Source organism: Leptodactylus fuscus, chromosome 4 (assembly GCF_031893055.1).
Source record: "Leptodactylus fuscus isolate aLepFus1 chromosome 4, aLepFus1.hap2, whole genome shotgun sequence".
Taxonomy (NCBI): domain Eukaryota; kingdom Metazoa; phylum Chordata; class Amphibia; order Anura; family Leptodactylidae; genus Leptodactylus; species Leptodactylus fuscus.
This window is the reverse complement of record NC_134268.1, coordinates 86305316-86332609: the sequence shown is the minus strand read 5'-3', so window position 1 is coordinate 86332609 and position 27294 is coordinate 86305316. Positions and strand designations below refer to the sequence as shown.

Here is a 27294-nt window from a genome sequence, read left to right as displayed (position 1 = left end):
ATATAGTATAGACCCTGAATGCCAGCAGTCACATGCTGGACTCTACACAATCAGAAGCTCTTCAGCTCGCTGACGTGGTGGGCACAGGTCTGTACTTTCAGGGTTTTGGAAAATCTAATCACAAAAGACATCAGCAGAGTAAATATTTACCAGGCAGTGGAATACAGTTGCTACCTGCTCTCAGGTTCCATGACATGTTGTGTATCAGTCAACGCTCCAGTGTATGTCATTATATAAAGTGATTTTCTTCCTTCATGTTTTGTTTCCAGGGCAACCAGGTAACACAAATACAGGTGCAAGTTGCTCACTTCTGAATACATTCCTCATTACTCCTCGCCACCTCTTTCCCTCACCCAAATATCATACAAAATAGACAGGACGCTCAGAGCAGCAAACCGGGAGGGGGAAAACAATGGTCAATCCATTGGCAAATCTGTCGCATGTCACGTAGCTGTATATATATATATATATATATATATATATATATATATATATATATATATACATACATATACACACATACATATACACACACACCCACAATGGTCAAAGAAATAACTTGAATCTGACAAAGTAATAAAAGTTCTATGAAAATGAACAAATGAAAGTCAGACCATGTTCCAGTTCCTTTTGATTTTTCACTCGGATCTTAGGATTCTGTGGAAGTACACTGTTAAGTTTCCAATGCCCCAGCAAAAAGGTGGAGCAAGAGAGGCTGAGGAGTAGTTTGATAATGGACAACCGCAAACATTAACTAACAACCCAATGCAGAAGAAACTACCGCACAAGACAAAATGCCAACTGTGCTGGAATCAATGGAGCAGAACCTAGATGGTAAGAACTTGAATTGGTAGAGGTGGTAAAAGGTCCTCTTACCGTACACCAGAGAGAAGAGTTAGGAAAAGGCTAGGCGACAGGCCCCAAAAGGAGTCTAACTCAAGGGCAGTTTTATTCCCCTCCCACAAGCAGGAATACCTTTATAAACTCCTGTAAGTGCTCCAAGTAGTCTGCAAGGACCGTACGCGAAGCTCACAGCGTGAGAGAACACTGCTTATAAAGTTGGAAAGTTTGGGTACCTTATCTTTACAAAAGTGTGCCTTCTATAGAATGACAGTAAGTCAATTAACAAATTCCAGGAAGACACCTTAATTGTACGAAATTATGATGGAAGCTCACCAAATCTTGCATGAAATAAACCAATAACAATGCAGATTTCAGATCTTGCAGATTTGATTTAAAATTTTTCCTGTTAGCAAATACAGGGTTAATCAGCTATGTCCTCCATTGGTGTCTTGTAAGGAATTTTTTGCTGCCAACCAAAATAATCTGCATATGACGCATCACCCTATATGACCACGGTTATTATTTGATCTGAAAATAACGTGTCACATCTAATCCCCAATCTACGAGGAGAGCTGCAACTTCAAAGCACTTCTAAATATGTCTGGGATAAATATAGACGATTGCAAACTACATGTTTTACATGCCTCAATAAATCTATTTACCATGTCGGCAAATGTTGGTTCTGAAATATAAGGTCATGAAAAGACTGCTTTTCTTTTGGGAAACATAGCCTGCAGAAAGACTTCCTATGAAGTTGTACGAGTGCGACGGACTCAGTGATAAGGATTACAGTGATCTCACCTTCACAGAGAGACCGGAAATATAGCAATGCCCAGATCTAGAACTTCTAATATCACATTTCTGCCTCTGCAAATATAGAAACGCTCTAATAAACAGCTATTCTGAAGAATAAGAGAGCTGCACTGACTTCTGTGTTTCACTTGCAGTAGAATTATCAGACCTGGGTCTTGTTGTCCACCATATACTTACCTGATCAGGACAACATGTGCATGGAGTTTGGATAGTTTCCAGGGCTTATATGTGTTTTCCCCCAAGTATACTTGCCAAAATCTTACTGACAGGTTAAACCTTCCTATGAAATGGGTCCTAATTTGTCTATGACCTCATTGAGGACAGGGACGGATGTGCTATTCTATATATAAAATATATTAAATGCTACATATATGAACAGGAAATCGTGCAGGAAAAAAAATGATCCAAATTATATTAAATAGCACTGAATAAACCACCCAGATAACTCACAAGCTACGTACATACTGTACATCTGGAATATTCATCACACAGTTATACTGATCATGAAAAAGTCCTTAAAAATGCTACCGTGGCAGGATTCTGTGCTACTGTGTCTCATGCTAATTCTTGTCTTCACCCTCCATGCAAAGCATTAAATTATGTGGAAAAGGTTTTCCTGGCAGTATTTTTTTTTTTTAAGGTTTAGAATGGCTTTAGAAAAAAAACAAACAAATAAAAGAAGTGATAGCCACCTGACTGGTCTCTGACAATTCCATTCTGATCCTGAATGAAGACCTCGCCGGGGACATAGGGGTGAGCCGGCCACGGCGAGGTCTTCATGCTGAAACTTCATCATGGGTATGTTTCCTTGTAGGTGTATCTCCGCTCATTATGACCATATAGGTTGACATATATGTGCCTTATGGTTTTCTCTAAATCTTTACATGTATATCTACTCCTTGGCTGTCCTTAATAACCTTTATATAGTTGTGCTCTCTCTATAGATGTAGAAACTTCATTTGCCTTACACACCAGCCTTTACCAATTACATTTATTATACTTATTCTGGTCAGTTTCATTCATGACCTTACATATTTACTGGCACTTGCCATTCATTTATCTTTAGTACGGTTTGTGTGTATGTGTATATGTTTGTTTTTTTTTAGGCGCCGCCCCCTGAGAGGCTGGCTGCCCTGATGCAGTGCTCCAAGCTGGGAGCAAACTTTTCTTTCCTTTTTCACTCTTTTTCTCTCTATCTTCAAGAATCCGGTAACCAAGCAATCTAGCACTATGAATTTAGCAACTATAAATTGAATGAAAGACCCTGTGGAGTTTTTTGTTCCTTTTGTTTCCATTGTAAAGCATGGACTCAAGACCTGGTTCAGCTGGTTTCCACATGTGCCTGTTACCATCCCCCCTGCTAGGACAGCATGGCTCAACATGCGGCATGGAAGAGAAACCTACATGGAAATGCGGACTTCTTCGTTCAAGGAGATGATTTCTGGCGTCAATTGCTGATGTGTGAAGATGCTACAGATGACTGGTATTTCTTTCTATTACTGTGGACACGTGGGACTCTGCTACAGCCTGGAAACCATCACCCACCTACCCCAGGAGTTATGGAAGCTTGTCAAGAGAACAGCACCATGTATACCTGGATGGTCTCTGACTTCCTTGGGGCAGTAGAACACTGTGGTAAGGAGGAGGAGGAGGGCTTGTGATGAAGGACATTTGGGGCATTTTTTGTGGTTAAAAGGACAATAGTGCTGATGCAAGATACCGAACTATCAGCTGTGAGCAGGAGATCTCACCACCTACCAAAGGAACTGCCACATGTTATGATAGCTGCATATGTCCCCCACCTCTGCAAAAATTTCTGCTTGTTATATCCACATGCTGTGACCCCCCTCCTCGTGTCCTACAACCAAGTCGGCTGTATTATTATTATTATTATTATTATTATTATTATTATTATTATTATTATTAACATCAATCCGCACAGAGAACTAAATGATCCTGCAGTGTGTCTGTGTTTCTTTCTTTTTTAGTTGCTATGATTCCTAGGATTTCTCTATCTGCCATGAACTTGTATGTGTTTCTCTCTTGTTATATACTACTGTACCATCTATGAAACTGTATCACTGAAATTTCCCCATTGTGGGACTATTAAAGGAATATCTTATATACATAAGGGGGATTGTTTCTTTACACTGTAATGTTGATTTGAATTCCCAGGTAGAGTGGCAGCCTTTAACAGTAGAGATATACACATGTCTACACTTATGTGTTTTATGGCATTTACTGCGGAGATTTTCTGACTTCACATGTCTAATTCTGTAATACTTACCTAATTTCTGTTTATATGGGAGGAGATTATTACACATCATCTCGATATTATACTTGCCCATTAACTTTTTCTTACCTCCAGTATGGTGGCTTCCCCTGTGACTGATGGTATTTTGACTTTTACCGTTGTTTTATTTTATGTAGATTTATCAATAAAAAAATTTTGTAGTTTATGGTAATTTTTGCATTTTGAGTATTCCTTTTCCGTGTTTTTCTGTTTATTTGTTCTGATATGGATTTGGGAGTACAAATGATGATTTGACCCTTACAGGGGGAACTATATTATCTGTTCATTATGTTTTAGTTCCCTTGATACCATGTTTTTTTTTGTTTGTTTGTTTTGTTTTTTGTTTTTGTTTTTTTTTGGGGGGGGGGTATGCAGAGAGGAAAGTAGATTGAGAAGTACTTTCCTGTCCGCATGTTCCCTGCGGAAATCACGCGCCAAACACAGGTATCCCATTATAGTCTATGGGATCCGTGTGTTTTTACAGCACAGCGCTTTACACTTGCGTTTGGTATTTCGTTCAGGGGGTCCCCGTGCGGACTCCCCAGACGGAATCCAAACGCTAATGTGAACGAGGGTTTACCACACACCATTCTCCTTAGCACAGGCTGAAGTGAGCCTGTGCTTACTAAATAGGATACGCTAGATTATTAATATGCCTGACCTACGGTCAATTTCATTTCTTAGATTTTGGCTTTCCATCAAAGTTGCAAGACCAGAAGACACTGCATAAGGTAGGTTGGTTATCTGTAACCTTCTAGGCACATAGGTCTACAAAGGAGCTTTATACTGAAAATGGTAAACTATTTTTCATCAAGTCTATTGCCTAACTCTGGAGCAAGAAACAATAGGTTGTAATTGTGAACAACAAATCAAATAAATATTCAGGCAACTGACCTTTTAGAGACAACAACTTGAAGCCCAAATCTGTGCAGTAAAACCAGCAGAAGGCACAGGGTTGCATTTTGCACTATTCACCCTCTGCCCCTAAATCACCAGGAGCTAATTTCTACTAAAAAGGACCATTTCCCTTTGCGGGTTCATACTGCTTCAGGAATATAAACACAGAGCTCAAGGTGTTCACTATTTACAGCACCTCACAAAACAATTTTACGGCCTTATTAACTACCCTGTTTTATGACACCCTCATAATTAATTTTATTTTTAGGGCATATTATTTAACAACTGAATCTTGCAAATAAAGTGTGAAATATGTGGAAGCCTGCCAACATGCCAATCATTTACATTTATTCCATGCCATTTCTATGGAGACAATCTACTAAGTATCTATTAAAAGCCTCAAGTCTGGAACATTGAGAAAGAGGACAGCATAGTTTTCATATAAAGGAAATTCACGTAACTAGACCTACCGATAATTGGCTGATTTAACATGAAACCATGTTATGTAGATTTGTTGCCTGAACATGTTTTTTTGTAATGCATCCTAGTAACCAAATCGTAACTAAAAAAAAAAAAAAAACCAGACCCATGGCTTTATATTTGTACATGTACATCGTATGAGGAATAAGACACAGCTTTTCAGACAGGCCTATCACAGTTCCTAATGTAAACCCTTCTGAACCCTAATTAGAATCCCTAAAACAAACCCTTCTCTGTTCACGCTCCCACATTACCCCACACGATATGCTGCCGTTTCAGACTAACTTTATATACCCAGGCACCATCTGTACAGTAAAGGAGACGACTGGTGACGGCTTATACAGTTTTAAGTTTGTGTAAGGACAGTCACTTCTATTACAAAATTGTCTGACCACTGTATAAGCAATGCCGCCCCTGCTACCTCTTGTGCCACCCCTTCTACCTCATAGATTGTAAGCTCTTGCGAGCAGAGCCCTCAGTCCCATTGTGTAAAGTGACTATTTCTTTGTAATGTATCTTTTTTTGTCTGTACTTGAACCCTACAAATTGCACAGTGCTGCGGAATATGCTGGCGCTATATAATTTTTTTTTTATTATTGTTATGAAAGCTAGCCAACAACTAAATGTTAAAAAGCATAACTGAGGAGGCGAGCACTATAGTAAATATATATCACCTTGGTTCACAGAGTCATTATGGTCCCTTGTTCTCATCTGTCATAGGATGACAGCAATGCACTTAAAAGGCGATAAGATGTAAAAAAAACTTTGCTGCACTCAACCGCCTTCATTGTTTCTCACATACAACCCCTACACTCTGGAAATCACGACTACAATACATAAGACTATCCTCCATAACAAGGGTTCATTGGGAGACACATGAAGGGTTAAATACAGCAGGCAGGAAAATAGATTAAAAACTACAAATGGATAAAGGATTGTAGGATATTTATAGTAAATTGTACAGTAACACCATATCGAATTTGCAGAGGATCTTTTACCACCTTCACTTCATTGGATCCATGAATAGGTACCACTCCACTGATCCCAATGAAGTTTGGGTTTTCTCTTGCCCTGGCCTTTCTAAGCAATCATTTCTGTTAGTTTCAGCATAGCTATGCTCTCTGCTGTCAGGTGGGTGGTCCTAAGCTGGAGCAGGAGGACAGGGAACGCCCACCTGACAACAGAAAGCAGAATTGTTTGGAAACCAACAGAAACCACAGGGGCTATAGGAAGAATTCAGAGGTGGAATCTGTGGAGCAGAACCTATTGAAGGATGCAAATAGCTAGAGTTGGAGGTGGTGAAAGGTCCTCTTTAAAATGGAAACATTGCCTGGCTTACTGACCCTGTAGTGGTGGAAAATTCACCTATTATTTAACATGCCCTAATAGGTCATATGGATAGTAATATTCAATCCACCCCTGGTGCAGTCACATCATTTCCGATGTATCATTTGGCACCTTCTGAGCAAGCCCATATATACATACTGGCAGCAGCCCATTCGCTAAATGCTTAGATGAGAAGTTGCCATCATGAATACAATCATTTCTATGCTTTGTGAATAAATCTCCATGAAAAAGAAAAAATAATGTTAGCACAACACATCAGTCAGACAAAGGATTGCCATCACGTCTATCCGGCGAGACAAGCTCGTAATACAGTCATAATTGAAGATAAGCAACGTTTTATAGTGAATATAAAGCAGCGCACGTTATAAATATACATAACTTGGTTTAATACCGCTCACTGTTTACAAGAGATTTGATACGTCTAAATTCTTCCACGTTGCAATAGAGAGAGCTGGTAAGGGTAGGGTCAGACAATTCTCTCAGCGAGCAACAAAAATTGGCTTCTGTCAGAGCTAGCAGCGATGCCAGAGACTGACGCCATATGTACTGTATATCAGAACCTTCATGTTCCAGTCGCTTATCGCTGTGTCAAAATAATGGAATGTGCATATACAAACAGTCTTCTTACAGTCGGCATTTTCATTTGTTCTCACTTAACTTCTGCACAGATTTCTATACACTGTGAATAAATGACTATGCGCTATGTCTTGTCTGGCATTACTTAAATGTACAGCTATACAAGCCCTGTTACTTTAATCTTCTCTATTTATAATCTGTTCGTGCAGGGAATAAAGGTCACAGGACCCGCCATTTACACTGCCCATCACCCAACACTTCTACTTTTGAGGTTCACAAACTAGAACGCTAATTCTCACCCACTTATGGAGCAAGAGGAATAAAACAATATATCACATACATATAATATACATGATATACCATTTTGTGAAATAACGGGAGGAATAAGGAAACTCTCAGAGCAACAGCAATTCTGTAACAGAAGGGCCTACTCTGTGCCTTAAGAGCCTTGGCCATTCACGCAGAGGGGTGTAGGAGAGTGCAATCGGGGCCTGCTAGCTTCCTGCATTATCTGGTATTGGGGAAGTGTGGCCTTTTTCTGTGAGGTTTTTGTATTTTGTCACTTTTAGGAATATAGTATTCTAGTCCCCTTCATGGAACAATTATTGGTTTAGGGGGCATTTTAGACATGACAGACTCTCTACACTTTTCTGTGTGTGTCTGTATAAGGGAAAGACCGCTATGGAGCTAATTCTCCTCTACTCATTGGGATTTATGAAGACAGATTTACAAGTGCCCACTGTGAGCAATGTATGGCAGGTAGCCTTCAGCGACTACGCAGATAAAAATGCCAGCTACATATATAGCACGGAGAAGGCAAACTGGTAAAAACTGCAGTATATCAGTCATTTAATGTCCAGAAATAGGTTTACGCCACAAAGAAACAAACATAAGAGCTTAACCTGAAAAGTGCAAAGAAATGACAGGTATGCATTATAGCAGAACTAAACTTTCAGACAACTTTTGATTTTCTGGCAGTATATGTGGCATTAATATATTTTGTAGTATACTTTATTAAAGGGATTCTATCACTCAGAAAACCCTTTTTCAGCTAAACATATGCCTGAATAGCCTCAGTATGCTCAGCTCCCCTGAGAACTACACGAGCATGCTGCTCATGCGCAGTACAGTCGTGGTGTACTCTACAACAAAATGGCACTCGGACATGCGCAGTACCGCTCAGAACGGAGCGGTACTGTGCACGTCCGAGATTCAACCGCCAGAGCCAGAATAGAGAAGATATGGGCAGGTACAGGATGTCTGGAGTAGGAGTGCATATGGAGTACAAGCAATGGAGGGGTGTTTTCTGAGGAATGATGTGGGGGTGCTCGGTGGTGCTGGGTGAGCCTCATTTATACAGTCCTATGAAAAAGTTTGAGCACCCCTATTAATCTTAATCATTTTTAGTTCTAAATATTTTGGTGTTTGCAACAGCCATTTCAGTTTGATATATCTAATAACTGATGGACACAGTAATATTTCAGGATTGAAATGAGGTTTATTGTACTAACAGAAAATGCGCAATATGCATTAAACCAAAATTTGACCGATGCAAAAATATGGGCACCTCAACAGAAAAGTGACATTAATATTTAGTACATCCTCCTTTTGCAAAGATAACAGCCTCTAGTTGCTTCCTGTAGCTTTTAATCAGTTCCTGGATCCTGGATGAAGGTATTTTGGACCATTTCTTTCTACAAAACAATTCAAGTTCAGTTAAGTTAGATGGTCGCCGAACATGGACAGCCCACTCTCAAATGATCTGAAAACAAAGATTGTTCAACATAGTTGTTCAGGGGAAGGATACAAAACGTTGTCTCAGAGATTTAACCTGTCAGTTTCCACTGTGAGGAACATAGTAAGGAAATGGAAGACCACAGGGACAGTTCTTGTTAAGACCAGAAGTGGCAGGCCAAGAAAAATATCAGAAAGGCAGAGAAGAAGAATGGTGAGAACAGTCAAGGACAATCCACAGACCACCTCCAAAGAGCTGCATCTTGCTGCAGATGGTGTCACTGTGCATCGGTCAACTATACAGCGCACTTTGCACAAATAGAAGCTGTATGGGAGAGTGATGAGAAAGAAGCCGTTTCTGCACGTACGCCACAAATAGAGTTGCCTGAGGTATGCAAAAGCACATTTGGAAAAGCCAACTTCATTTTGGAAACAAAGATTGAGTTGTTTGGTTATAAAAAAAAAAAGGCGTTATGCATGGCGTCCAAAAAGAAACAGCATTCCAAGAAAAACACATGCTATCTACTGTAAAATTTGGTGGAGGTTCCATCATGCTTTGGGGCTGTGTGGCCAATGCCGGCACCGGGAATCTTGTTAAAGTTGAGGGTCGCATGGATTCCACTCAGTATCAGCAGATTCTTGAGAATAATGTTCAAGAATCAGTGACGAAGTTGAAGTTACGCCGGGGATGGATATTTCAGCAAGACAATGATCCAAAACACTGCTCCAAATCAACTCTGGCATTCATGCAGAGGAACAATTACAATGTTCTGGAATGGCCATCCCAGTCCCCAGACCTGAATATCATTGAACATCTGTGGGATGATTTGAAGCGGGCTGTCCATGCTCGGCGACCATCTAACTTAACTGAACTTGAATTGTTTGTCCAAAATACCTTTATCCAGGATCCAGGAACTGATTAAAAGCTACAGGAAGCGACTAGAGGCTGTTATCTTTGCAAAAGGAGGATCTACTAAATATTAATGTCACTTTTCTGTTGAGGTGCCCATACTTTTGCACCGGTCAAATTTTGGTTTAATGCATATTGCACATTTTCTGTTAGTACAATAAACCTCATTTCAATCCTGAAATATTACTGTGTCCATCGGTTATTAGATATATCAAACTGAAATGGCTGCTGCAAACACCAAAATATTTAGAACTAAAAATGATTAAGATTAATAGGGGTGCCCAAACTTTTTCATAGGACTGTATATTCTATTTCTTTGTTTTGTAACAGAAACCGGCGGGCCATTTGCAGGACTAGAGGCAGCAAATGAATAGCCTTTTTATAGGTTATTCAGGGATATGTTTAGCTGAAAAAGGGTTTTCTGAATGATAGAATCCCTTTAACAAATTTTGGCTCATTTCTGCCTTTTTTTTTTTACTCTTTCCCTTGCTTAAGTATTGTGAGCTGTTCCTGCCTCTCACTGAATGTTACTGAGTGGAGTAGAGGCTTGGAGTACAGGGCTATGTAAAATGAAGGGTCGGGAAGGGTCGATTCAAACAGTTATACAAACTTGCTTTTGGCGTCATATGAAAGAGGAGATTCAGTTTCATCCATTTCATATATTATGCAGCTGAATATAAATATCCTGTATTTTCTACCAGCGATATCTGACAATAATATAGAAATCACTGCATCCTTGGAGTCATACGTTACACAGCCCTGTACTCCAAGCCTGAACTCCATGTAACATTCACAGAGAGGCAGAAACAGATCTCAAACAGATACAAAGAAGGAGAATCCGCCTGAAGAAAGGGCAGCTCGCTTCTTTTTTCCGTGAGCGGCAACATGCCGCTCATGGAAAAAAGCAAGCTAGCAGTCTACATAGACCACTATTGTGAGTGGGTGGACTAGGACATGGATTCAGCGCCAAAATTCACCCCCTCTTGCCCCGTGTGAACGGGACCATACACTTTAAGAAATATATTCAACGCATACTGCTTATATCTAAGAGACTCCTTCTCCATGCCCAAAACAAAATTAAATAAAGCCTAGGAGTCGGTGACAAGTCGGTGAAATTCCAATTTTTCATATCACAAAACAGAAGAGATGATGATTATACTTAGTATATATTAATATCCTCTCTAGCAGTCAGGATGCCATGCATGCTTCTGTAGAGAGTAGAAAGAAAAATAAATCACAGGATCTGCTTCCTATTAGACAGTCCTCATAAACATCTGATGTAAACACATGCACGAGTAGTAATCCTGTAATATTAGGGCCTCACACAACACAATCGCTTGTCCTGCTGGCATAATATTCTCTCCAACTTCAAATTAAACTAGAAAAAAGGAGAGATACAGAATAACTTTTACAGCCTTTTTATAAAATCTCCATGTCTGCTTATAAGCATGGCATGGGAGAGGTCAGCCAGCCAAAAGAAATCTTTACAATGATGTCATCAGCACCTTACCCTGGGAATATTTCTGCACATGTAATGAACATGGAGCCTGGGAATCTGGAAATGTGATATGGACACAGACCGGCTCTTTTGGCCATAATATACTAAAAGCATTAAATTTATTAATAAAATCAGTAAATGTAAAGCATTTATATTGTTTAAAAATAGCTGAAAATAATAAAGCTGGCCTTCAACACGTTTCTGCGTCCAGGGGTTCCAAGAATTTTAAAGACTTAAAGTATCCACTAAATCTTTGTATTTATATTATATATATTACATGTACTTTATTTATTCATACACGCATAGTTTAAAGAAGATAAAATATACCAGAATCCATTTGTAGCCAAATATTTGGTGTCGGAACACTGTGACCACAGTGATCATGACAGTGGGAGTCCTATGTCCTCTGGGATGAATGGAGTGGCAGTCAAATATGTAATCTTTCGCTCTATTTCTATTGTTCTACTCCAACACAGGAGAACAACCCAAAAATTACTTCAAGGATTGATCCATCAGATGATGGACAACAGTGTCCAGTGGATCACCCTGACTATAAGGGGGCCTGTTGGTTTCTGTGATGGACTTTGTCTTTTTTAGTGGACATAATAGTGCTGAATGTTGCACTATTTTTTCTGGTATTTTTGAAAGAATCTGCACTTGTTTTCTGCATACTATATTAGCATACACCACACAATATGGTAAGTTAAAGGGGTTGTCCAGGCAAAAATGGACAACCTTTTTAAAGGTTAAATAAGCTAGGGGGCAGCGAAAAAAAAAAAAAACTTACCTCACCTTTCCCCATTGCTCCAGCGTCCTCCCAGTTCATCTGCTCCAGTAGCGTGTTCCGGCATTGTGCTGAAGCAGCTGATTGGCCTCAGTTTTCACATGACTGACTTTGTAGTTGGTGCTGGTGAAGATGTTTGGGTATCCAGAATCTATATCGCCGCACTATGTGAGATTTAATTAGCTTATTCTACTACCCTCTGCAGTCAGCCAGACCCTGCAATGGTTTTATACTTGCTCCAGTGATAATATAACAACACATGATTTATTATTATTATTATTATTATTATTATTATTATTAATATAACCGCCAGGTTATTTTCCTATAAACGTATTGTCCTTGCCTGATAAATTGTCTACAATTAGGAAATCATGGCTTGGTTTTTGACAAGTGGATGACCAGAGTGGTGACAATCTTTTGTCTTGGTAGTTTGCCAATTTATATGACCATACAATAGTCACTGTTCCCCTGTGTACCCTTTGCTTGGTTTAATTTTACTTGCAGCTCCTTGAATCACTGTTTACATGCAGTGGACAAACTACATTTCCCATTATTCATCTGCCTTCACTCACTCTGTGTACCCTTCCCTTTTCCATTCTCCCCTGCAATAAAATCACAGGTAATAAATCTCTCCTACATCTGATGTCACATGCTGCTGCAATGCTTTGTTTGCTGCCCATAGGGAAGAGAGGTAGTGAGCCTGCAATCACAGAGAGAGCGCAGGCAGATGAATCATGGGAAATGAAGTTTGTCCACAGATCCACTGCATGTAAATCACCGTGATACAAGGAGGAGCAAGTAAAATAAAGCCAAGCAAAGGCTGCACAGGGGAAAAGTGGATATTTAGCACTGTTGTGGATGTATTTTCAGATCATTTTTGGAAGCTGGATAACTCCTTCAACATGAAATTTGTTCAATGCCTAAACTGCAAAGGGAACAAATTGACTTATACTAGTTGTTTACTGGAGTGAAAATCCATATAATGGTTCTAGGTTGTATTTCCAGAAAAGTATTTATTCCTTAACATGTAATTTATGCCACTGTTCTACGTATCTGTACTAGCAGAAAAATATACAAATGTCCTTCCTTCACAGCTGGCATATTTCATCCCATTGTAGTAACCTGAATGCATAACTTGGATATGAATTTGGATACTGCATATATATTAATGTACAAGAATAAATGTGTTTCTCTAAGATATGCAAGCCCACAAAGGTTTAATATAAGAGGTGATACTTTTCAAGTTTGTTGCATAGAAGAATTATTATTTTGAGACCACAGCAATAATTTTCTCCTGCAAACTGATTTATGGAGTTACAAGATGCCACAAAGACATTTTCCCCTTCTGCTTTATATCCACTTCCCATTCATTTAACATAATAAGTGGCTATTTTCAGATTTAGGTTTTTTTTGCATTTACGTCTAATTAATGCAGCACATGATGTAAGCTAGTAGATTGTATTTCACAGTCTACTGAAGGGCGATTACATTTTGATGTAGAGTCCAATGTGGTTTGCTTTGTTTCCCACACTAGGTTCCCGCCTGCTCGTGGAATGTATACATGGTTTTGTCTGTTGTTGTCCAATGTGTGCATGCTCCAGCCAGCCTCTTATCTTATAGGGAAAAACTATGAGGGTGTGTCTACTGCTGAAGTTGGTTGTGAAACACAGGGCATTCAGCATTATATAAGGGATTTAAGCAACGTTGCTGTTCATCACAGATAGAGGACAAGTAATCATTGTTTTGGAGAACCAGTAAAGGGGGAAATACTGGTTACCTATTACACTGGAGCAATTGTTTTCCCATACCCACTTGAAGCTGGCACCAAGGACTTCCTGATGCTAAGCATCTTGACATAATTTGTGGAACAAGGAATGGTCCACAGACACTGAGGTAGGGTGTTTCCATCCCGTACATCAATAGATACCATTATGTACCAATTCCAAACAAGTTATTATCTTCACAATTGCTTGAATACATGCTCTGTCTGGTGGAAACTACTCCTCCTTACCCAGTCATTACCGAGTTTTGCATTTGGTGTTTGTTTTTTTGTAAGTTGGTCCTTGGTATCGCGTAAAATAAGGCACATTGCATCCTATTATAGTAACTATACCTACATACCTATGTAATAAAGTACTTACAATATCATTCACATTTGACTAGTAATATTCTGCACTGATGGTTTATAAGGTCTCTGGGCTGATAGCTTTCCACTTACTTACTTTTAGAAAAAAAACAGCAATATACAAAAAAATTCAAAACGGAAATATCCTAAATCTAGGTCTTAAAATAAACTCAACTAATCTGCGAACTGAATGTCACAGCAATTGTTTACTGTAACTGCTAATGACATTTCATTGGTTCTAGTTATACAGAAAAATGCATCTGGTTTGTCACCATGAGATACATCAAGGGGGGCAGTGATTAGGTCATTGATGTGCCAGCCCCCCATGAGGCTACATATCAGCAGTCACATTTCTTGCTACCTTGCTAATAGATGTAGCAGAGTTTTTGTAGATGAATACATTGCTGCATCATGATAACTTATATAAGACAGCAAAAAAGGGTTTTATCAATAACTTTTTATTGGCTTTTGTGGTCTTTTATGATGAGATTACAACATGGCAATTTATCGCACTGCAGAAAGTCAAATCAACTCTGCTATATCTGTACAGTGAAAAAACGGCAGTTTGGCATATTTTTTCGCCGATACAGTGTTTACCACACGGGAAGAATATGTTATAGATTTGTTGACTGGGCATTTTTGGACACAGGGATACCTAATGCGTTGGTGTTTCACAGTATTTAAAAGTACTTTTTTTTATGTGATCTAGGGAAAGGGGGCTGATTTGAACTTTGATTTTTTACTTTAATATTTTTTTTTATTATGCATTTATTTAACCCCCAGGGAGCTTGAACCCCAGAGGGTCTGATCACTAATGCAATGCATTACAATGCTAATGCATTACAAAAACCCAGCAATTCTATTGCAGGCTACATAGAGTTGCCTGCAATAGAATCCAATGAAGGACAGGCCAGGGAGCCCAGCTTTTACCAAGGTGCCAGAAGGGTTAATGCCCACGATTGGTGCAGGCACCGATCACGGGCATTAGCGCTGGGTGTCTGCTGTATAAAGCAGCAGACACCCAGCAGCTATGGCACACCCAACGGCTATGGGGGCAGCCCAGCTCTTGAGCGGCCGCCATGTTTAAACACTCAGAATCCGCCGTACCAGTACAGCAGATGTCAGGAAAAGTTAAAAAAAAAACAAAAAAAAACAAACTAACCCCATTATAGTCATTGGTAAATGCTCAGTACTGGGCTGGATTTTTATGAATGGCAGGTAGGTAGGTAGTGGGACCTGTCATTCCACCCCCCCCTCCAGTCCACACTTTGGGGATGTTCCGCAGAGAGTCTCCTCGTCAAGGAGGCTTAAGAAGTTGCTCCAGCAGCAGACTTTGGCTGGAAAGCCAAAGAGAGAGGTCATATTTTTGGAGCTGTGTCCTGAATGATTCTACTGGCTTTTGGATTTCTGTTATTCTAGGCGAGGTAACCTATTCTATATATAGTTAGAGCCTAGCCGGGCAGGTATTTATTTTTGTATTGATTCCTTTTGTTGCTGCACTACCTTTTTGAGTGAAAATAAACTCTACCTTTTTTTTTGGACTATCTCACATTTATTATGGCCCTTGAAGACCCCTTTTGACAGGCCTAGGCTGCAAAATTATTTAATTTTTTATTAAAATTATGTTCGACTCCCCTCTAAGCCTCTTTTAAATGGCAACATTGAAATCATAAACTGCTTACAAATATGTATCAGCTCTTTCTTAAGTATGGACCTATGGAACTATGAACACAGGTTTCAAGACCCTCTCAATCTCACAGCAGGGACATATTGAGGAACTTGCTACACTTTGTGCTTTGCAACAACATTACACAATTTCTAAAAATGAAACCCAGTTCAGTATCTCACCTCTACGTGGGCTCTCATGGTTGAAAAGAATACCGTTGACTGCAAACAGGTTGTAGGCTTCTCTAAAATTCACTACAATCCAGTAAGCATAGAGTTTGGCCGCTCCTGTAAAACATGAAGAATAAGCACAGCATTAACATTATCCTACTACTATAAATCTCTACTTCGTAAATAGAAATGCATTATTATGGACCTGTAATATGACCACTCTACTGTACGATGGAGGCATACAGAGATTTTTTGTTTTAACCAGATTGTGTACAAATCTGACAGAAAAATTAAAGTCTGTTCAGTAAGGATGCATTCTCTCCTGCAAACACTGATGCTAGAGTAGAATATGTCCATACACAAAGTTTCCTATAGGGTCTGTATGGCAGAGCATGGAAGCTCATGAAGCTGCAGAGACTCCTTACATTTGATCACTGGCTACAGAACTTATGTCACTGCAGGTACCAAGTGGCTATTATGCTCACATTGTGTCTGAGCACACAAAATTGTGCCAAGACAACTAGAAGCAGCAGCTGGAATGGCAGGACTGTGGAGCCAAATTTGGCACCAATTTTATAATTAAATGAAAAAAATAATATTAATTTTTTTAACTACATTATACAATTATTGATATTATATAATTTATTACATGCATATTTACTTTCATAAGAACTCAAATCATATTAAGGAATATAAACAGATTCTGACGGACTATGGCTCTCCACCATTTAGAAAAGTCATCGTGTGAAAAATAGGAGTTGGAGTCGGTGGGGCACCCAATTCAAGAGCTAATACATTGAGGCTAAGACCTCACGTTGCGGAAATGCAGCTTTTTTTTGTTGCAGATTTTGCTGCATTTGTTTCAGCCTCAGCCAAGAATGGCTACAAAAGGAATGGGAAATATATAGGAAGTTCTTCTCCCTTCTGCTCAATCCACTCCTGACTTTGGCTCAAAAAAACGCAGCAAAATCTGCAACCAAAGAAGCTGCATTTCTGCAATGTGGGGCCTTAGCCTTCAACTAGTTTTTTTTACAAAGAAAGCCACAAAAAGAGCTTGGAGACCCCCCCCCCCCCCCCAACAGAATACTGAATGCATTAAAAAGCGGTGAGCAGTGAAAGCACACTGACCCCATAGACTATAATGGGGTCCGTTTGTTTTCCGTGTGGTGTCTGCACAAGTCATGTGGAGAGGAAAGTAGTTCTTGAAGTACTCTTCTCTCCACATGACTCGTGTGGACAGCACGCAGAAAACACATGGACCCCATTACAGTCTATGGGGTCCGTGTGCTTTCACTGCTCACTGCTTTTTAATGTGTTCATTATTCCGTTTGGGGAGTCTACAAGTGGACTCCCTGAACAGAATATCGAATGCAGATGTGACCCAGGCCATAGAAAGCTCTTTGGATTTTGATGGCATTCGGTAAAGCATTATATTTAAATATTATACTGTAAACATGTAGGGTTTCTTTTATGTATAAAATTAAGCAATACTTTATAAAGAACTAATTTTCACATTTGTATTGACTGAGACAAGTTTTTAATTTTACATTTGCCCCACTACAAGAAACTAAATCTGCAGCAATTCACTATGCATACATACATAAAATTTTATATATATATATATATATATATATATATATATATATATATATATATATATATATATATATGTAAAAATATCAGTTACTTGGTCAACAAATCAATAATAGGTATTTTATAGAAGTCTCTCCTGTCAAGTGTTAACTTACCATATGGAGATCGAGGGTAAAATGGAGTTGTCTCCTTCTGTGGGATTTCCTGTACTTTTCCGTAAAGTTCACTAGTTGAAGCTTGATAGAACTTCACTGTTTCAATAAGGCCACAGGTTTTCACAGCATCAAGAAGACGCAATGTGCCAACACCATCAACATCTGCTGTGTACTCTGCCAGGTCAAAAGAGATCTTAAAAATAAAAAAAAATAGCAATAATTTAATAAGGAATAAAAAACTATTTCTTCCTGTGCATTTGCTTAATATGATATGCTGGTTGGGAACATACACTCAAGTCATAGCAGAGATTAGAGTAATCTCTTATGGCATATCATTTGCTAGAGTCTACCATGCTTAGGTCTGGATGATTATGACCCAGAACTAAATCATGATAAATTGAACATTTTACCTTGATTACAATTAATGATAATCATTTCTGGACACACCCATTTTACATGCCACACCCCCAATTTATATCCCAATCAGGATACTGAATTGCGGGATTCCGTCATTTATGTAGCAGCAATCCTAACTGTATAGCTTTGTTTGTGACATACCCTTTAGTCAATGGCAGTATGAGACAGGATTCCATGGATGCAAAACAATTGAAATAATCCAAAAATTACCAAAATGTGAAAGGCCGCTCAATTAAATCGATGTGAATTTGCTCTCTTTGATTATTTGCCCAGCTGTAACTATAGAATCATATTTAAGGCTCCGTTCACATTGGCATGATTGCTTCTGTTTTCGTGCAGGACCCATAATTGTTATAATGGACCTATTTTGATCTATTTAACAAAGGATCCTGAAAGATATTGATGACTTATAGACAATTAGGAATGGCGCATTTCTCAAAGCATTTCACATAGCAAAAAAAGCCAGTCTTGATAATACAATAATGTTACACAGACGCTTGGATAGGATAAATGGCCAGATAAAGCGTGATTTTTTTTTTGTAAATAGTAATTGCTCATTGAAATACAGTATACTGCTTGGGACATAATGCTGTTTGCCCTCTATGACCTTTACATTTTTACAATGAGACATTTCCACTACAAATGAGTGATAAGAGATAACATATATCCATTACGCACTGTAATGTCAAAACCAGGAGGTTATAATAGGATTAATAAAACCAATTATGACAGCAAAGATCATATAGTGAGTACACACCTAATGAAAACCCTTTGTATCAAAAACAACTCCCCAAGCCCATAAAAAAACAATACTGCATGTGTTAATGTGACAGCTTGAAATCTACAACTCATGAACGTGGTCATTGTTCAAGGCGGTGTAGAGAAGCTATAGATACAAATCTATCACTCCTCTTCTCAAGTGTGCACTTCATGCAATCGATTTACTGAGACTCTCTGCTCTGAAACCCAGTGGACCCCATTATAGCCAATGGGGTCTGCGGGTTTCCACAGGTAACTGCTTTGGAAGCAGATTGGGTTTCTTTTTTTCAGTTCCCAAGTGGACCCAAAGAACGGAAACCCAAGCGCAAGTGCGAACCTAGTGTCACTTTGCTTGGACTGTAAAATGAAACATTTGTTTCTGCTGCATTTCCGTAACAGCCAGAAAAGTTGCATTTCTGCAGTGTTTGGCATCAGGTTTAGGCGGGAGACACACATTACATTTTGTTATACACAGAAAAATTTGCAGAGCCATGAGACACTACTTAAAAACTAAGTTAACATTTAAGATATATCCATAGAATATTCTTTTGTCATAAAAACCCCAATCTTCCATCCATAGAAGGAGTTAAAAGAATTAATCTCTTTCAATTACCGGTACTAAAGAATTATTTGCCATTAGATTAGATAAATACAATAAATTTTAATTCATAATCTGATCCCTAAACACTTTACACTATTTACATACGTTGTTCAAACACTAATTATTTCCTGTTAATATTATAATTAAGGAAATTATCTACAATTATTCTCAATTCACATTATTCATTCTTATGTAACACACACTAAATTATGCACTCATCTGTACATTGGACCGATCTTATTATCCTATTGCTGGCTTGTTTGTTTTTTTGGTTTTTTTTTACCTATATCTTCTTCTGCCTATTTTTATCCTTTACCAAAAATACTGTTAGATTAAATTTTGATATAGAGATCAGTCCATCTACAAACCAATCCTTATTTCAATATCTCTAATTTATTTGTTAAATATCATCTCTTCTCACTTTCTTTATTCCATCCTAAATAAAGTGGTTATTGTTATGTAAACTTGTTTAAAAGTGTAATAAAAACCATTGTATAATATATATTATATATATATTCCCTATGAATATAAATTGTTTCTGCTGCATATAGTTTCCTTTCTGCCAGAAAGTTGACAAATTTTGATTCGTATGACATTTGATAAGTTTGGTGCAAATTATGGGAGCACAGACACAAACAAAACAGACTTTAAAATCACATGGTTTCTACATAAAGGCTCTACATTAGGGCAAATTTATTAAGTTCCCTATAAAACTTATGTTGTTAGAAGGAAGTTTATTTTTAGTCAAAAATTTGCTATAGTTTACCGTTATGCATCTCACTATTCTGGAAAGTGGTCAGAGCTAAATGGGAGGGGGAGCGGACTTGTGAGGTTTGACAAATTTACTATAATTTAAGCCACAAAATGCTACTCTTAGCTGGCATAGATTTAAGAGGACCACATATACCCCTATTTATTGAGGGTCATGTGTAGACACATCTCACTCCAGTGCACAAGTGCTCCATAAAACAAACCAAAAAAAACACAAACTCTGAAATCTATTGATGTTTAAGGCTTAGTTCACATGGGGGGCGGTGGGGCGGATTCTGGCACCAAGAGTGATGCGGGGAGCCGCATCACTCTCGGGTCAAAACCCGCCTGCCACGACAGTCGCGATTTCCCCCTCCAGAATCGGCTCGAATGAATGGGCCGACTCAGGAGGTTGCTGCCGCCAGGTGGACACTGCGTCTCGACAAGCCGTGGAATCCGCCTGAAGAAAGGGCAGCTAGCGGTCTCCATAGACCCTCATTGTGAGAAGGCGGATTATGATGTGGATTACGCGCCATAATCTGCCCCCTCTGTGCCCTTGTGAACAGGCCCTAACAGATTCACACGTTACACAGGTCATACAATTCTGAAAGGTGCTGCCAAACATACGTACATATAAATGCAACAGGTTGCAAACATTCAGTAGGTTATTACCCCCCCCCCCTCCAAATTGGGAACCCCTTCTATTGCATTGCATAGTCAACTAAATTTTTCATTATAGCTCACCATCGCTAGGTTGACACCTGTGCTCAGGTTTCTTTGGAGACCCAAAAGACAGAAATCCAATCCACTTAAAATTGGTTACCTGCAGAAACCCACAGACCCCATAGATTATAATGGGATCCACCAGGTTTCCACCCGAAAATTTTTTCAAGCACAATGGGGAACAGAATCTCCAAATGGTCACACAGCACAAGTGTGACCTCTTCCCATCCCAAACATACTGAATAGACACCCATTTTGTAACACCGCTGACTGATAAAATCTCCTTTTAAAAGTTAGGATTTATAGAACATTAGAAAAACAAAAAAGCCCTATTAGAACTTGTTTTTTTGTTCCTAACAACTAAATATGACATTAATACAAATACAAAAATTAATACAAATACAACAATACAGAAAAAGAACAATGCTGAAAAGTTTAAGGATTGTCTCAAAAAGGGTCAAGGATTTGGACTGAAAAAACGTCTGGAAATGGTTTCTGTAGTGAATTATACTGGCATGTTACAGCTTGTAAGCAACAGTAGATGGGAAAAGGAGGACTAGTGGGAGGGTCCTCTCTTACTGGAGGACATGAGTAAGAGAGATGGAAGAGATAGCCAATTCATTTTTCCTTATTTGTGCCATGGGAATCTTAGACTAAGAATAAATGTGGGAGGATTTTTTTCCCCTGCATATCCACAAGCAGAACACACGTCTATGCGAAACCAACTCTGTAGCGCTCTACAATGTTAAAATACTATTTACTAGAAAAGAATAACACTATTTTTCCCAGGACAATAAAATGTCGACCCTAGCTCCACAACTCTCTGAAACGTAAGTTACTATAGTAACTGCTGATGCCAGTAGTGGGGAGTAGGAAACCACTAATTGTAGGGCCGCCGAAACAATGAAAGTCACAAAGTTAATCACACGTTCCAGAGCAAAATTATTTTTGACACGAAAATTCCATTTGTTTTATAGCCTCGGCTCTGCATAGGGAATGGTGTTTGTGTCATACTTTAGAGGCGTCCGGCCAACATTATGCTTCACAGAATAGCTGGGGAAGTGATTAATGCTAAAGAAATGGGGATGACCCTTTTTATCAACTCTGTATTGAGATTCCCTTGATCTTGGTGACACTAGGGTTCTACAGCTCACAGGCACAAACGCAATCCCTATTCTGTCCTACAATGCCATCTTCATTGCAAACAGGAGTACTGCACTGTAAGGTTGTTGTTGGCACAGCATGTGTGTTTTCTGTGTATACAAATGCTTGTGGATGCCAGACACATGCAATGATCCTTTAGTCGGTTCGGCTTCACAATCCTTACTCAATGCTAGAATACCAAATTTTGTGTCAATTATTAAGGGTTAACTGTTTACAAGGTTCTGCTTCCATGGTGTTCCAATGTAAATGAAAAGACGACATGTAAACTTGAATCCCTGGGTAGACAAGGAACAAAACTGCAATTGTCTTGATAATGGAGCCACAACGCTGATATGGAAAGTGTGCAATAATATGAGCCATATTTGTCACTGGTGCAGTCCCTTTAATATTTGTCACCAGTGTACTCCATCCACTTTACATTTGTGGGGCACCCATTTTCACAGATGCCTCACAGGTTTTTTTTTTTTTTTTCTTTGTAGATTGTGAGCCCCACATAGAGCTCACAATGTACATTTTTCCCTATCAGTATGTCTTTGGAATATGGGATGGAAATTCATGCAAACACGGGGAGAATATACAAACTCCTTGCAGATGGTTTTGTGCCCTTGGCGGGATTTGAACACCAGGGCTCCAGCGCTGCAAGGCTGCAGTGCTAACCACTGAGCCACCGTGTGGCCCCTGCCTCACAGGTTTGAACCCACTAAGGGATCCACAAACACGTATTTTTTGACAGTCCATTTAAGTGATCTGTAAATTGATTTTATGGCAGTGGTGTAATGGCCGTTAAAACAACAGTGGGCCGTGAGCATCATTTATCTGAACAGAAGTGTGAACATCTAGTTGTGTCACTTACAGATGCACTTGCAGGAATTAAGAATTTGTCTACATAATGTGTAAATAATAGAATGTTATTATCCTTTCAATAATTATAAATCGAGAACAAGGTGGATTTGAGCACAATGAGATACAATACAGTTGCTGATCAGCAACATGCGGACCGTAGAATCATTACAGTCGTGTAAGACCAGCCTAATGCAGAGCCCTCATTCAACATTGTCTTGTTGTAAGGATGAAACAGAAGGAGCATGACAATGGGAAGATTCTTACTGTGAATGAGAGACTAATTGGAATAAAGTTGGAACTAAAAGGAGACACATAAGAGGAGTGGTGTATCCATATACTGACACTTCAACCAAAACTCTAGAATCTGGAACAATCTAGAGTGAGTGACCTCTACTTAGCAGTCAAACACCTTTTACCGTAAAACTAAGTCTTGAACAAGGTTTTCAAGCAAGTGCACTGGGCAGGCCATCCTACTCATGGGTAGTTGTGGGTATAGAGTCGTTTTAGCACAATACTTAGGCCACCATGAGTACATGAAAAATGGGGGAGGAGGGCTGGGGCACAGGGACATACAGGTTCCTTGGAAACTTCTATAAGGTTTAATGGAGGTCCGTGTTGTGTCTATGGAATGACACTTACCAAGAGGAAGATTTTTTTCTTACCCTGGTTTACATGGAACACACATGACTTACATATGGAATTATGGAGTTCACATATATCTTCTGATAAATATGAAAAATATATAAAGCAAAAAGGTGGACAGCACTTTAAAACACATTTTTGGAGCTTGCTTATTTTATTAAAAATGGTAGTAATTGTTACAATCCATGCACAGTATAAAGCCGCATAGTCAATATTACATAATCATAGAGCTTGAGCAACGTTTTCAGATATGAATGCTTCATCAGGCAAATTGGCAGTCAGTATATGCCAGGAAACAAAGGCAGCCTGGGGTCCAAAAAAGGGAGAAAAGAAAGAAGAGGACCCAAGTGGTGGCAATAAACAGGAATAGGGTAGCTGCAGTGGCGTAACTACCAGGGAAGCAGCTGCCACAGGGTCCGGGACATTAGGGGGCCCGGCGACCGCTGCGTTGTTTTTTTTTTAAATGGGCGTTACCGGCTGGAGTTACTCCAGCCGGTAACGGGCTGTACTTACTTACCGATCCTAGCAGGGGCCGGGATCGATAAGTGACACCACGGGCCCCACAAACATCATTATTATACTCAGGGGACTTTTCAGACCCCCGAGTATAATGATTGGAGGCCCGGGAGAGGTAAGCGAACATAAACAGTGTTACTTACCTCTCCACGCTCCGCAAAGGCTTCAGGGCCTACTTGTGTGACGTCTCAGACGTCACATGACCGGGGCCTGCGTCCTTATGCGTCGCGACGCAGGACCCTGGTCACGTGACGTCCCTGAAGATAGCCGACAGGGGGGAGCGCAGGGATAGGTAAGTAACAGTGTATGTTTGTATCCCCCTCTCGGTCTCTGATTATTATACTCTGTGGTCTGAAAAGACCCCAGAGTATAATTGTTAATGGGTGTCCACAATAGAGCATAATACTGGGTGATGGGGCCACTATGGGGCATAACACTGAGTGAAGGGGCCACTATGGGGTAGAATGCTGTATGCAAGGGCAACTATGGGGCATAATACTGGGTGAAGGGGCCACTATGGGGTATAATGCTGTGTGCAGCGGCAACTATGGGGCATAATAGTGCACACAGGAATGCGGGGGGGGGGGGGGTTGGTCGGGGTCTTCGGCGTCGGTCGGGGGGGGCCCCCCATGTCAAAGGTTCGCCACGGGGCCCCGCCATTCCTAGTTGTGCCACTGGGCAGCTGTACGAACCCTGAAAATACAAGAGTGCTGCCTATCAATTATATATCTGTAAAATATTTTGCCCATATGTCACTCAATGATTGACGAAAAAAGTTTTTAGAAGACATATCAGAAGATAAAGGAAGTATCACAATGTGCTAGTAGGGTGAATTCACAAATGACAGATTGATGTAACAGGGTCATTCACCTGAATGGTGCTAGTAGAAATCCAGTTGTCTGTTGCCAAAATAATCCCATTCAAATGAATGAAACAGATTTTTACTCATGTCATTTTTGAAACAAATCTACAACATATTATTAAAAACCCTTATACTAAAGGTATATGTAAGACATTAAGGTATATATTATGACATTCCCACCACATACATTTCTCACACATCAGCTCCAATATGGTTGGTCTCTTACCAGTGGTGTTTTTTTTCCATAAATTGTTAAATCATGATAATTTCTAGTAAAGCTTTATTCCAGCAAGCCGGGATTATCATGTCAATGGATTGCACAATCCCCTTGCTGTATATGTATCCGTGCAAGGACAGTCACTCCAATACTGATAAAGCAGTGAAAGGCTTGATAAATATGTCAAACCCAACTGAGGTGCAAGTCTCTGCAGAATATATGTAATGTGACATACTGTACAGAATAAAACATCAAAAATCAGGGGTCAAATAGTCACAATGAATGAATAAGTAAGAAAGGAGACGAGTGGAAGGAAGATATTAGTATTGCTTAAGGGGAACGATTACCTTTTGATTAGCACATCATAAAGAGCTGTCGGATTATCACGTTACTCTGACAATTTAACTACAAAGTTACAGATCATTGTAATAAAAATAAAAAAAAACTAGCAGAACAAACCGCCCATATAAGTATGATGGGAACACCGAATGTGATTGTAGGACTAGATTATCCCGGATAACATTCACCATGAACTGTTCTGCGCATGATTTTATGGAACATTTTAATGCAAAACTTTGGAATGCAAAAATACTTTGCTTTTGGGCACATGGCTCAGTGGTTAGTAGTGGTGACTTTCAGCCAGGGATGTACCTATAGGGGGTACAGTGGTAACAGTCACTACTAGGCCTTGGACTGTCAGAGGGCCCCAGCGTACCCTCTGCCACATAAAAGGCACAAGCAGTTTCTAATTGATAAAAGATAGGGACCTTATTACAGATTTTGAATCAGGGCCAAGTAGCTTACAGTTCCGCCTCTAGATTCAAACCTGGGACCCCAGTGCTGTATGTAATCAGGGTAACGTGTCCGAACTATAGAGATTTTCTGACATGTTTACAGGCGTTTACTCCGGATACATTTTTTTTTTTCTGATAGGCTATTATATCTAACCAATTTCACCTGTGTGTGTATGAGACAGAAAAATTAGGAGTATGGTCATGTTATGAGTCCACATTGCAGATTCTGTCAAAAATTCTAGCAGGAAGGGTAACCCAGTTATACTGACCAGAACCTACTGGGATCAGTCTGTGTCCCTCATATGGCAGATCCATCCATGTTGAGATTTCAGATTTTCAGAAAAATGGATATCCTGATGGAGATGTACATGTCTAGTGCTATATAAAGGAACATATATAACAGGAATAAAATAGTACTTTAAAGAGGACCTTTCACCACCTCCAACAAGTCCCACGGTTTACATTATTTAATAGGACCAACTCCACTGTTTGAAGTGCAGTTGGAATTTTTTCATCTCTAGCACCCACTGTTCCTGAGACAATGCATGTTGTTAGTTTTGGTGTCTGATATGCTACTTGGGCTCTGTACTGTCAGGAGGGCGGTGTCAGGCAGGAGCAGACAAGGGGTGTGATTCTGAGCTCTGACACTGGCTGAATCTGATTAGAGCTCTGAATCACATCCACCTGCCTGGCACTGCCCTTCTGACATTATAGAGCTAAAGTAGTAGATCAGGCACCAAAATTTACTGCACTTATCTCTCAGGAATGGTGGGTGTTAGAAAAAACAAACAAACAGTGCTACAGTGGCTATTAACAGATGCTAAGAACCTGGACTGGTGGAAAGAGGTTCTCTTTAAAGACCATCTTCTAATATTTAGCAGCCCTGTTACATTAATTAAAGGTCTTCTCTAGTTTTGGAATGGTTTCCTACACCCAGAATAAAAAGTTGCTGACACGCCGGCTCAATGGATTCAATTGGTCGGCATATCAGTATTAGAACTTTGAATACATTTGTTTTTAATTATTCCAACCATGGGCCTAGCTCCTACATCCTGATACTGATATTGCATCCTGACACTTCTAAATAACACTTGAGAACACTATACTGTGCAATATATGATG

At 39.5% G+C, this 27294-nt stretch overlaps 1 protein-coding gene across 3 annotated transcripts in view; it reads right to left on the bottom strand.

The window, feature by feature from the left end:
* GMDS (GDP-mannose 4,6-dehydratase) overlaps positions 1-27294 on the bottom strand; it is a 429933-nt gene that overhangs the window by 236084 nt on the left and 166555 nt on the right. For all 3 annotated transcript variants that reach the window (XM_075270766.1, XM_075270767.1, XM_075270768.1), the window contains exons 6-7: positions 17885-18077; positions 16149-16253 (exon numbers count right to left, since the gene is read on the bottom strand). In XM_075270766.1, the coding sequence (XP_075126867.1) occupies positions 16149-16253; positions 17885-18077 (298 nt within the window). The remainder of the gene's footprint in view (positions 1-16148; positions 16254-17884; positions 18078-27294) is intronic.